Source organism: Mustela putorius, unplaced genomic scaffold (assembly GCF_011764305.1).
Source record: "Mustela putorius furo isolate JIRA1106 unplaced genomic scaffold, ASM1176430v1.1 tig00003962_pilon_pilon_pilon, whole genome shotgun sequence".
NCBI lineage: Eukaryota > Metazoa > Chordata > Mammalia > Carnivora > Mustelidae > Mustela > Mustela putorius.
In genome coordinates this window covers 16,105,737-16,118,450 of record NW_025422106.1, presented here as the reverse complement: position 1 = coordinate 16,118,450, position 12,714 = coordinate 16,105,737, and the positions used below count along the sequence as shown (strand labels likewise).

The 12,714-nt window shown below is 58.0% G+C and overlaps 1 protein-coding gene across 2 annotated transcripts; it reads left to right on the top strand.

Annotated features, from left to right (window-relative positions):
- The first annotated feature begins 1,844 nt into the window (after positions 1-1,844).
- RASL10B (RAS like family 10 member B) lies at positions 1,845-12,673 on the top strand. Of its 2 annotated transcripts, none has more exons than XM_045069966.1 (5): positions 1,845-1,913; positions 2,669-2,728; positions 4,849-5,211; positions 9,564-9,688; positions 10,187-12,673. In XM_045069966.1, exons 3-5 carry the CDS (start codon positions 4,996-4,998, stop codon positions 10,455-10,457), a joined length of 612 nt encoding a protein of 203 aa, XP_044925901.1. In that variant the 5' UTR covers positions 1,845-1,913; positions 2,669-2,728; positions 4,849-4,995; the 3' UTR covers positions 10,458-12,673. The 2 variants fall into 2 exon arrangements, with proteins under 2 accessions (XP_044925901.1, XP_004747187.1); XM_004747130.3 differs by lacking the exon at positions 1,845-1,913 and adding an exon at positions 2,351-2,580.
- Positions 12,674-12,714: the final 41 nt, after the last annotated feature.

Genomic DNA, 12,714 nt, shown 5'->3' with positions numbered 1-12,714 from the left:
TAGCTCCTTTAGGCCCTGAGGACAACTGATCACATCTCCACTTTACAAATAAGGCAATAGAGTTAGGAAAGTTCAAGTTACGGGCCTTTAGTCACATAGTAAGAAGGTGGGCCAGGATTTAAACCCAGATCTGTCCAATTCTGAGGTCCAGGCTCATAACCACTACGCTTTGTCTGGATGGGAGAGGGAGGAGGAGCAGTTGGGAACATGCCCAAAATGCAGAGCCCAAAGGGAGGAGGAAACTGGCTCGGTGAGAAATCTGGAGCCCATGAGTAATAGAAAGTCTAGAAAGTCATAGTGGGTAATGCTGGGTTCCAGGGGTAAAGCACGGGAGAGAGCTCTGAGCTTGCCTTTCCTTCTCTCTGACCTGCAGGCAACTAAAAATTCATTTTTGCAACTCTGGGCCAGGTGGCTGCCCTGCTTAGAGACCCTTCACCGCCTTCCTATCCTGCCCAGGGCTAATCCAAGTCCTTACCCAGCAAGCACCGCCTTTGAGACCTTACCTCAAGCCCCTTCCCTGCCTCCTCTCACCAAGCTGCAGGCCCTGGGCTCTCTGCTCCTAGCACTCCCTTTGCAAAGCTCTGTACCTGCTCCTGCCTTCCCTCACCTGTAGCCCTCCTCTCCCACAGCCTCCCTCCCACCCGCTGCCCCAAATCCACTTCTTTCAAGGCTCCTTCCTTCAAAGTTGCCTCCTCTGAGCCTCATGACTCTAACTAGTTCGTCCCTCCTGCCCTCCTCCAGAACCTAGGCTTTTCACCCAGCACAGAATTCGTGAGGCTGGGTCTGCTTCTCCCCCTTGGGCTGGGAGGGCCGCCCAAGTAAGGATTCCCCATCTTTGTATTCCAAATTTTGCCCTTCAGTAAGACCAGTTACTCAGCCCCTCTCGGCCTCAGCGGTCTCATCTGTAAAAGCAACCTCCTAGAACCGGGAGGATTGAATCTGAGGACGCAGGCAAAGCTTGGAGCGCGGTGTCTGGCACATAGTACACCCTGGCGGAATGCGAGCTATCGACGGCGAATGCCGCTGTCGCCGGTGGTTTTAGAATAAATATATAAGTGATCGTGCCTGCAACCCCTGGCAAACGCTGCTATCTCCCAGTCTGGAGAAGAGAGGGGGGCAGTCGGTTTAGGGGAGTGGAGGTCATTCGCTGGCAGGAGATAAGCTGTGCTCTGCGGCTACCCCGGTCTGTCCTTCTTGCTCCGCTGCCACGAAGGGCGAGAGTGACCGCCCGGCGTTCGCCGTGCGGCGGCGGAGAAGCGGGACGCTGTCGCCAGCACTGAGTGAGGGGCACACAGGTGCGGCCAGCGCGCTGGCCTGGGAAAGGTCTGAGGGAGATCTAGAGAGGGAAGCTAGTCTGGACGTGGAGGGCGGCGGGGTGGAGAGGGAAGGAATTGGAGTGCAGCAGAAGGCTTTAGGGCCTCTCCAGTGCCTTCCTCCCACCCCCTTCGGGGAGTGGGGAGCTAAAAATCTGGCGGCGTGGGTCGGGAGGGGGTGCAAAGGAGGCTCGGGGTTCAAGAAGAATTCTTCCAGGCCCGCGCGAGCGAATCTGTCAGGCTCAGGGACCCAGCGGAACGCCAGCCCGACACCACCACCACCACCACCACCACCCCCCCGCCGCCGCCGCTGCCGCTGCCGCCGCCGCCGCCCGGCCTGGCGCTCCCCTCCGCCTCCCTCCTGCCGGCGCGAGCGGGCGGCGCGCTCCAGAGGGAGCGCTGGGCTGGAGGTTTCCTGCCCCCTCGGCGCCCGCACCTGCCCTCCGCGCCCGCCGCTGAACCCGCGCCGACTGGGCAGCCGGGGGCGCCCCCACCCCTCTCCCCCCGGGCCGGGGAGCCGAGGGGCAGCGCCGGAGCCCGGGGGGAGCGCGGCCCCGCCGGCCGGCCGGCCAGGGCCGGGGGCAGCTAGGACGGCCCCGGGTAAGCGGCGGGAGGAGGGAAGGCGGGCGGGGCAGGGCCGTGGGCTGGTGGGAGCGAGGTGGCGGGGCCTGGGGGCAGGGGCGAGGAGGGCGGAGGGGGTCGGCTGGCTGGCGGGGAAGCTGCGCGGGGCGGCCACGTGAGAGCGGGAGCTGGCGGCGGTGGGAGGGGGGGGGGCTGCAAGGTGCTGGAGGCGGAGAGCAGGCAGGGCTCCGGCATCCCCCCCGCCAGACTCCCACCAATCAGGTCATGGGGAGCCCAGCAGCCTCCGACGCCCCCACCCGCTCACTCCCACATGAACGTGTGGGGACAAACAGCGGGCAGACGTGTGACTCGGCCCATGGGCCCGCGAAGCCAGGGCTATCAGTCTGGGGTAGGACTCGTGTGTCCAGATCCAGGGAGGGGAAAAGAAGCAGGCTTGGGCCCCCGTGTGTGTCCCCCGTCTCTTGCCTCTCTTGCTGAGGCGCTGTCTGCAGACTCACTGCAGAGCGCAGGCCTCCGAGAGGTCGCGCTCAGGGGGCTGGGCCCTGATTCTCGGGACAGCCCCCTTCAGTCCCCACCCAGCTAGGGACGTTGGGTTAATAGGCACTTAGACCCAGGACTCCTGCCAGAGAAGAGGGAGGGGGCACCGATCACCTCTGAGTCAGGGACAGGGCCACACTCGAGCCTGGTGAGTTCCAGGAGGCTGGCCCCAGCCCAGTGGTGGCCTCTCTTGCACCCCCTCCCTGGCTACAGCACTATCCCCGTTTATTTCCCAGCTATTCTCCAGAAAGGGTTGATTTCTGCGCAGGGAGTGTGGCGTCCAGGAGAATCTGCAGGTAGGACACATCTTAGATCCCTCTAAGTGGCCACACCCAGAGGGAGGTGGGGGGACTCCTCTTGCATTCCTTGCCCTCTCTTCCTCCCCCAGGTGCCCCCCTCCCCAGCTGCTTGTGCTGGTTATGTAATTAACCAAGCGGAGGCTGTCTGCCATGCTGACAGTGTCCAGGGAGGCCTGAGGGGCCCAGGGCCTAAAGGGATTTATGGGGAGGAGGGACAGGCCCTTACCCCAGTGGGAAGCCCAGGGAAGTAGATAAACACCTGTTGGAGAAAGGATACCATATGGGGCAAAAGGAATCAGGGTCCTAGTCTTTAGTTGAGAGCTCAGCTCTGTGTGTGGTCTCCTGGAGAAAGGATACCATATGGGGCAAAAGGAATCAGGGTCCTAGTCTTTAGTTGAGAGCTCAGCTCTGTGTGTGGTCTCCGCTTGCCTGAGCCTCTGGTTTGGGGTTTTGGTTTTACCTTCAATAAAACGGGGAGAAGAGTCTCTCTCTCTCTCTCTCTGTCTCTCATATACACACACACACACACACACACACCCCACACCCCAAGTACATGAGCAAGAGTGGGTAGTGACCCTTCCTGGGATTGCTAGGAGTCCCATTGAGATTTTAGAAAACCTCAGATGGATGAGGAATCCCTGGACCCAACAGTGGCCACTATTAATTGCACACCTGCTGTTGCAGGCCCTGGCCTTTTCCTTTCAGCATCACTTTCACGGCATCACAACACCAGGGGAAGTCTCTGGCCCAAGACCACTTCTTAGGTGGCAGAGCTGGGAGTCAGACCTTGGTGGCTCTCACCCCAAATCCGGCCCTACGTTTTACTAGGCTGTGTGTACACTTACCCAGTGGACTGGATTTTTTGAGTCAGGCCAGACTGAGGGCCATTCAGACATGAACTGGGCATATATGGAAAGAACATGCATCCGCAGAGAAGAATGCATGCTTGGTCCTGTGGGAATCCAGCCCACCCATCTGCCCTGGGCCCAGGGAGCAGGCGCTGGTGTCACCCTCCTGCGAACAGTCCCTGGACAGAAAGTCTCAGGCTTAGTACCAGCCTTCCTGGTCACCATCCCTCACAGAAAGAGAAGACAGTTGACTTGGATTATCTCAGGAATAGGGACTCTTAACCCCACTTTACATATGGGCAGAGCGTAGCCCTCATTGGGTAGGTGATGCACCCTTGGACCACATCTAGGAAATGTCAGAGCTGGGGTTTAGACCTAAGCTCTAAAGTCACCAAAACTAAGCAGGCAAGGAGCGACTGAACCCAGAGCAAGGCCCAAGCCTGTAGCAGCCCTTTCCTGGGCACCTGCTGTGTGCCAGACCCTCTGAGCTCGGGGAGATGCCAGGAAATGAGATGTAGCCGGTGGACTATAGGCATGCACCAGCCAGAACTTGAACTTGGAAGTTGGAGGGACTGCAACAACGCTGCGGAGGGGAGTAGCTGCCCTTGGGCCCCCTTCTCGCCCCCTCTTGAATCTTCTCTAAAGTGGCAATACCTGCTTCCCCTGAGGGATCCTGTCCTGCCAATGGCCACTGTGTGGGTGTGCTAATACCAAGTGCTCCCCAAGTGGCGGGCTCCAGGGCCAAAGCGGTCATCAGTCCAGACTTCTCACTGGGGGACATTTGGAAATAGGGGATATTTTGGGTTGTCATGGTAACTTGAGTCGGCTGCTGGCAGGTACCTCCTGGCAGCAGGGCTGTAAGACGTCCTGCCCAATTAAGACCTCTCTCCACAAAATGCTGGGAGCGCCTCCATTGAGCCCCCCTGGACTCGGCTCCCCCCCGGGCTCTGTGGGAAAGCTCAGATTGGAGCAAATCTAGTGTGCGTTGCTCTGCGTTACAGCCTGCCTTGGTGGGGGTACGAGGGTGGGCCAGACTTGGCCAAGAGTCAGGTCATAATACAGAAAGAGGGATTCCCACCAGAGGGTGGCGGGGGGAGTGGACGGAGAAGGGAGGATGGAGAGACTCCGGATAGATGCGGCTAGGTGTTCTGGGAGAGGGAAGGCATGCTGAGGGGCAGCGGCTGCTGCAGCTGAGTCCCCGAGGTGGGGCAGTAACAGGACAGATCCAGGGAAAAACGGGCCCACCAAGCCCACCTCTTGTCCCCACAGTCCAGGTGGAGGCCGCAGAGGGCCCAGGGCAAGCAAGGGCAGCAATGGTGGGTCCTGACGGTGGCTGAGCCCCCAGCCCCTGGAATATGCAGCCCGGGGGAGCCCCAGGCAGCGGCGAGGACGCGGTGGCGGAGCGGGGCGGGAGGCATGGTCTCCACCTACCGGGTGGCCGTGCTGGGGGCGCGAGGCGTGGGCAAAAGTGCCATCGTGCGCCAGTTCCTGTACAACGAGTTCAGCGAGGCCTGCGTGCCCACCACCGCCCGCCGCCTCTACCTGCCTGCCGTCGTCATGAACGGCCACGTGCACGACCTCCAGATCCTCGACTTCCCACCCATCAGCACCTTCCCGGTCAACACGCTGCAGGTACGAGGGCCCAGAACCTGCTGGGGCAGCCGACTGGGGAGTCAGGGGGGTGGCAGCGGTTGGTGGGCACGAGTGGGGTGGGGAGAAGCTGGTCTCCCACCTTTTCTGGGCTCTGGCCCCGTCCCCATCCTCTGGCTCCAAGGGCTCCGTGCCGCACCGCGGGCCACCCTGCTTAGAGCTGACATTTGGGTGCCGCTTTATTCCACATGCATGTCATGAGCGTGTAACGTGTGGTAGGCTGGGCGCCAGGGTCGATGGGATGGCGTGCAGAACAGATGTGCAGTGTGCTCTCCTGGAACTACTCTACTCACAGTCAGGTGAAGACAAGCAGGCAGTGGTCACACACGCAGTAAGTGTGTGCTTGGCGGCCTTGCGTCTGCTGAGTGGGACTGGGCGGGGAAGGGGCAGTGGAAAGCAGGGCAGGAACACTAGATGCTTGCTAGTGTTCCAGGCTCTCAGACTCATGGCGTCTGTAGAAGGGGCAGCAGAAGGAAAAGCAAGGGCCTGGGAAAGGTGGGTTCTTGGAGACGGGAGGCCCCGACCAGTCTTTCATCCAAAGGCCTTTCTTTAAGTGATGCTGTGCCCCTTGACCTCTGGACTAGCCCACGGGGCAGCCTTCCTGCAGGGTTGGTTTCCAGTGCCCCCAGTGCCCTGGCTGACAGTGCTCCTTTCCCTACCCTGCAGGGACCAGGTCCTCCTTCCCTCTCTCTCTCTCCGCCTCTGGTGGCTCAACACTAAGAGGCATTTGTTCACCTAAGGAAGCCCCTGACGGGAATGTTCGGAGGTTTCTCTGGAAGGACAGGCAGGGGTCGTAGCTTGGCCACTTGTGACCACAAAGCCAGCCATCTCTGGGGCAGCGGCTCAGGCTCAGCACTGTCTTGGCAACTCCGGGCAGGAGGACTGTGGCCCAAGTCCAGAGACACAAGGCTATCCCGCCCCAGGTGTGAGGGACCCACACCGAAGACAAAAGCCTGATCTGCCCCTTGGAAACCACGAGGTCGGGGCCATGTGTCCGGGGTCAGGGCATCGTGCCTCTCCTCCGAGGAGACTTCAATGGAGGCCTTAGTGTGTCCGCAGTCTCCCTTCCAGTGTTGCTCACTGAGCGTGGCTTATTCGTTCACATTGTGTTGTAGATTAAATTTTAATTTAATTCCAGTTTTGGAATAGGTAAGACATAGTTTCAAAGTCTAAATTTGTATAAAAAAAACAAAAAGGAAAAAGGAAAAAAGTCCCAACTGCAAAAAGGTACACCCAGAGAAATCCCAGTCCCGCCCTGCCCTCTTCACCCTGATTTTGCCCCACTCTCAATGGCCATCCTCGCTGGCTTTTTATTCACACTTCCAGTTTCTTTAAACAAATAAGAAAATGTGTTCTTCTTCCACTCCCTTTCTTACAGAAAAAAAAAAAAAAAAGTTCTCCACCTGGTCTTTTTGCCTTACATTATAACCTAGAGATTTTCCCCGAGGGTTGGTATCTGAATGTCAGTAGCACGGTTGTGCCACACCCCCCTGGAGAGAGGGACCATGGCATCCCTTCTTGTGTGTCCAACTTCCAGTCTGCCGCACCAATAGCCTGGTCCATGGTCTCTCTGCACAGGGGGAGGCGTATCTGTGGAATCGAGCCCCAGAAACGGCGTTGCTAGGTCAAAGGATAAATGCAGCTGAATTTGGAAGGAAAGTTGCATATTTCTGTTGTTGTGAGAGCAGTGTATGTGAGCGCTGTTTTCCCTGAAGCCTGGCCATCAGACTCTAGTGTCCAATTTGGGGGGTTCTGACAGTCTGATAGATGAGATGTGATAGTCTCGGTGTGGTTTTGGTTTGTGTCTCTGATGATGGTTGAAGCTGAGCATCTTTTCATAGGCATAAGAGCTTTTGCATTTCTTTTTCTCACAATTCTTAAGTCCTCTGTCCATCTTTTCTGTTGGGTTGTTGTCCTTTCTCTTCCTGGTTGATCCTGAGTTTTAGACTCTCCTGGATGCCCTGGAGCACAAAAAAAGTGACTTTGAGCAGAGACATACTGAGAAGGGACCCTGCATCCTCAAAGATCAAATATAAAAGCTAAGAATCTCACTGGCCCCTGTCTGAGAAGAGAAATACATTCTTCTCCAATGACAGCAGAGAGGCAGCCCAGGAAAGTGGTCTGAGCCTCAGCAGTTCCCCCTGTAGCCCCTCTCCCATCAGAGGAGAAAGCTAGCCTTAGAGAAATGAACAACAAATGCAGGGTCCGCACCCAGGTGGCAGAGCCGCCCTCAGCTCCCAGGTCCTTAGAACTGGACTCAGTTTCCCCTGCTCCCCGGTCTTGATGCAGCCCCAAGATGGTCACTTCCAGTCTGGAACCCCGCACAGAGCTAGCTTGGAAGAAAAGCTGAGCTTTCCTGTTCCCTCCCTTCAATCAGGGGTGAAGGCACAACCCAAATAATCAGGAGCCTTCCTCCTCTCCTCTTTGGAGCCCCCAGAGAGCAGTGGGAGGGAAGGCAGCCTGGAGGCCCCCTGGAGGAGGCAGCATGTGGGGGCAGAGGTGAGGCTGTCACCCTCAGAGGCTGGCAGCTGTTCCCTCTCCCCAGCAGAGAGCTGGAAGAAGGTGGGAGCCTCTGTGCCCATTTCCCCCTAGCTCCCATTCCTCCTGGCGGTGAGAGGAGGAACCCCATGCACCAGAGGGTCCCAGGCTCCCAGAAGGCACTGCCCTCTTCCCTGTATCCCTGGCCCGAGAATCCAGCCCCCTGGTTCCTGGCTTTAGATTTGTCCCCAGTATCTTCCCCTTGCACCAAAGTTAAAACTCAGCACAAAAAAAAAAAAAAAAAAAAAAAAGCCACATCATCTCCCAGGGGAAATGCACTGCAGCAGCCTCCTAAGCCTTTCAGTCAGGATGTGCTTTTCTGGAGCCGGACTGAACTCTCCACCAGGCCAGCCATCAGAGTCTTTCTTCTTTCATTCCTGCTCTGAGGTGGAGAGCCCAGCCCGAGTCCTCTGAGCCTGGCCCCTGCCCCAAGGCAACTCAGAAGCCGGCAGGGCACCAGCCTGCACCTCCTCCGTGTCTTTTGCCCATGCCCTCAAGGGAGAAGACCCTGATGCCCTCTGTTCTCGGAGGCCTCTCCCTCCTCCAACATCAGAGACCTCCTCTTTCCACACACCCGTTGGCTTCAACTGCTCTTGCATTTGCCATCTGCTGGAAGGTTAACCGGCTAATTAATCTCTCTCTTTTTAAAGATTTTATTAATTTATTTGACAGAGAGATCACAAGTAGGCAGAGAGGCAAGCAGAGAGAGAGGGGGAAGCGGGCTTCCCGCTGAGCAGAGAGCCCAGTCCAGGACCCTGGGATCATGACTTGACCCGAAGGCAGAGGCTTAACCGAGCCACCCAGGCGCCCCGGCTAATGAATCTCTTAAGGAATCTTCTCTTCAGTACACTCAGCCTTTCCAGGGGCCTCTTCCTCTGGAACAGCAGCCCCTCTCTGAGAATTTGCCATAAGCATTCAGGAACCTCTCTCTCCCCAGAGCTGCCCTTGGGCCCTGGTTTAAGTCAGCCCCCACTATGCAGCTAGTCTCAGTCTTTTTTCCTGAAGTCTTCTCCTTCTCAATCCTGAGGGCAGCGTGGAGCAAACAGAAGGAGCACTTCTGGGTAGCAATCTCAGAGCAGTGCTGTAGGCCGAAGTTGCACGGATCCCAGCATGGAGAAGGGGGGTTCAAGGCCACAGAGAGCTCACCAGCCTAAGTAGTGCAATGAAAGAGCCTGCTGAGAATCAACACAAAAACACAGCAGGCCTGGCTGGCTCTCACCCTCTTGGGACTTCACAGCAGAACTAGGGAACTGGGGATGGAAACAGCTCTAATGGCCAAGGTAGAATCAGAGTGTTCTTAGCACACAAGAAATGAAGGGAGTAGTCCCCTGCTTGCAGGAAGGCTCCCTGGAGGAGGAAGAAGGATTTTAAACTGGAAGACAGAGGATTTCAACAGATGGAACAACTAGCTCAGAGGGCTTGGCTCTTAGAGGCAGGCACATGACACATGTACTTGAACAGAGGACCAAGTGGATGGAGGAATGCATGAATGGTTTGGGCGATGAAATGGGACAAGGCAGATCTCTGCTCCAGAAATGCACACGACAGTGAGTGCTGGGACTCTAGAGGTCAGGCAGTGGGACCTGCCCTATCCTGGCTTGGAGATGGGGAAGCCGCTGCTGCACCACCGAGCTCCTCCATTCTGCTCTGGGCCAGGCCTCCTAGGGATGTGTGGGTGTGGGAGGCTTGAGGTGCAGTGGCAGGAGGGAATGCCCTCTGTCTATGCCTGGAGGTGGCTGGGGGCAAAGGGAGCCCTCAGGTTTGCTCTGACCTTGGCACCGGCTGCGGTGTTGCAGGAGTGGGCAGACGCCTGTTGCAGGGGACTCCGCAGCGTCCACGCCTACATCCTGGTCTACGACATCTGCTGCTTTGACAGCTTTGAGTACGTCAAGACCATCCGCCAGCAGATCCTAGAGACGAGGTGAGGGTCCACCTCTGGGGACTCCAATGCTATCCACAGCCCTGGAAAGGGGAAGGGGGGGGGCGGTGGGGAGGAGGGCATTGGTGACATACCCTCTGGTTCCTGCACAGACATCCAGACATACTCATTTTATTGTCCCTATTCCTAATAACTCACTTTTGGTTTCTTACCATGGGGTGGCTGACTAGTCTAATGCAGTGGGTAAGAGCCGGGGCTCTGGGAGCAAAACTGCCAGGGCCACGTATCTGTTAACTTTAACCCAGTTAACAGATAAGCCTCAGGTTTCAAATCTGTCAAATGGGGATAACAGACCCACCTTTTAGATCAGTTGTTCCCGTTAGAGAATATAAGGCACCCCGAGGACTGAGCACTGTGCCCGGAACAGAGGTAGGGTAGTAGTAGCAGTATTGACCAGGTACAGCCTGCCCTTCTTGAAGTCCAGGGGTTGGGAGACCAGGCTGTGTCGTTCTGAAATCTCCTCCCGCTCCCACCCCGCAGGGTGATCGGCACCTCGGAGACGCCCATCATCATCGTGGGCAACAAACGGGACCTGCAGCGCGGGCGCGTGATCCCGCGCTGGAACGTGTCACACCTGGTGCGCAAGACCTGGAAGTGCGGCTACGTGGAGTGCTCGGCCAAGTACAACTGGCACATCCTGCTGCTCTTCAGCGAGCTGCTCAAGAGCGTTGGCTGCGCCCGCTGCAAGCACGTGCACGCCGCCCTGCGCTTCCAGGGCGCGCTGCGCCGCAACCGCTGCGCCATCATGTGACGTCGCGCCAGCCCGCGGCTGCACCCCGACCGACCGGCCAGGCGGGGGCCGCCCCCCCACCCCGGGGACTGCGGGGTGGTTCAGGCGGGGAGCGCCGGGGGAAGGACTCGGGCTGGCCAGCCCTGGCAAGCCCCCGCAGCCGCGGGCCCTGCGGGGAGAGGTGGAGGGCGAGGGGAGCCTCCCACGACGGCCAGGTCCAGCCCCTCTCCGCATCCGTCTTCCTGGGCCCGCCGCCTTTAGTGCTGTAGCTAGCGCCGTGTGCCCGGCCGGGCCCCAAGGGGCGCCTTGGCCTTTTGGGATCGGGAGGGTGAGCGCGGGGCTTGGGGGTGGGGAGGTGCTGCTTTGGCCGTGGGGGCCCCCACCCGTCTTCTCCAGAGAGAGTGTCTGTCATTGCCCTGCATCTTCTTTCCCCGTGTCTGTCTGCCCAAGCATCTGTTGGTCCTTAGCTATCTTATCCACCCTCCGCTCCGCCTTCCCCAGCTCCGTTCACAGGGCTCTCATTTCGTTCATCCCCTTGTCACAGATCCTGGCAGCTTCTCTATGAGGCCAGCCTCTGGACCGTCAGCACCACCGGCACAGGGCAGAGAGATGCAGGTGGCCCAAGGACCCTAATCGGGGTCTGAGGGTTGAGTCCTAGGTCAGTCAGGAGGAGAAGGCTGAGCTCTCCCCGTTCCAGGGAGATCTCCCCGCCCAGCAACCCCCAGAGACACAACAACCTACCTTCCAGCCTTAACTCGATGGTCCATCCCTGCCGGGTGCCCCTCATCCCCTTCCTGACCCCAAAGCCAGATCACCCCCTGGGTTACAACTTTTTTCTTGATGGAGTGTGGAGAGGGAATCCCCCAAAGGATAAATTTATTTCCACGATGCCAGGTTCCAGCCCTCTATTCCCTCCTGCGTTGGGTGGTCTGCAAGATTGGGGGATGTTGGGTTTGGGGGGCTGGTGGTGGGCAAGGTGGTGCCTCCCGGGGTTGGGAGGGGGTGGTTAGGTTGTACTAGTGAAGACTCTTATCTCCCCCATCCCACTCCAGTCTGACTGCCCCAGACCCTGCCTGCCTTGAATCTCAGATTTTCTCTGATAAATCTGGGGAGGGGCAGAACCAGGAAAAGAATTATGGGGACCCCTGTGCTTGGGGGAGATATGCCCACACCTCCACCCCTCGATAGAGGCCCTCAGGATCTGATACACCCTTACCCCAACACCAGTTGGCCCTATGCCCTGACTCACTCCACCCCATTTTCTCCGGCTGCCTGGCCGGTTTCTACCTCTCGTCACCGGAGCTGATCACTGTCAGTTTTGTACCGATTTAGAAAAAACAAAATCCATAAAGATATTAGGACCGGCCTGAGGGATTACTGGGGTACTTGGAGGATGGGAACAATGGTGTGTGTCCCCTGCCCCTAGCTGAGTTCTCCTTGAGGCTAAGTCCTGAGCCCTGGTGTGGTAGGATGATAGGAAGGTCCCTCGTTAGAAGAGGGGCAGATAAATCAACCCAGCCTCAATGTAGCCAAGCTGCAGTGTATAGACCAGAAAATCAGGTAGCCCAGAGCAGTGATGGAGCAGATTTGGGGGAGGGGTCATGGGTAGGGAATTTATCCAGATCCAGTGTGAGAGGGAATCTGATTCTCCCTTCCACTTCCCCAGCTGATCCTCCCTCCATCCGTGGGGTGTAGCACAGTGCTTCAGTGACTGCCCTGACCTTGGACAGTCCAGTATTTCTGGGTTCTAGTCCCTGCTGTGTTGCATGACTGGGCAAGTGACCCGCCCTCTCTGAGCCTCCCTCTGAGACAGAGGAGGTGGCTCCCCTTCCCCACACCTTGGAGTGGCTGGGAGGGTAAGGAAGAGGGCCTGCCCCCTTTGATCCCCTGCATCCCTGCCCCCTGGTGCACCCAGGGGATGGGGTGAGGGATGGCAGCATCTCACCTGCCCCATCATTATCACCCCCAGCTGAGGCACCTGAGGTGGGCATGGGGGACCCAGGCCTCTGGCTGCCCCTTATGGGAGCCATTGGAATGTACTGCCTGTCCGGCCCCCCTCACCCCCCTCCACTGCACTCCAGGTATTTGATTTTGATTCCCTCCACCCCCATTCTGAGTCTCTGTCCGCCCCCCCATCAGGGTTTCCCACCACAGGGTCTGGAAGTGTGTATGATGCCCATTGCGCTGTGATCGGAAGTCAGATTAAAAATCAGGGAGTGTTTTCCCTTGTTTCTGTACAAGGTGTTGGCTCAGTTCCTGCCCTGGGAGGGAGAGGGCT

Excerpts from the sequence above, each read along its gene's own strand:
- RASL10B (XM_045069966.1), top strand. The coding sequence starts at position 4,996 with ATGGTCTCCACCTACCGGGTGGCCGTGCTGGGGGCGCGAGGCGTGGGC. Across the intron at positions 5,212-9,563 it reads TCCCGGTCAACACGCTGCAG|GAGTGGGCAGACGCCTGTTG; the intron begins GTACGAGGGCCC and ends GCGGTGTTGCAG. Across the intron at positions 9,689-10,186 it reads CAGCAGATCCTAGAGACGAG|GGTGATCGGCACCTCGGAGA; the intron begins GTGAGGGTCCAC and ends CCCACCCCGCAG.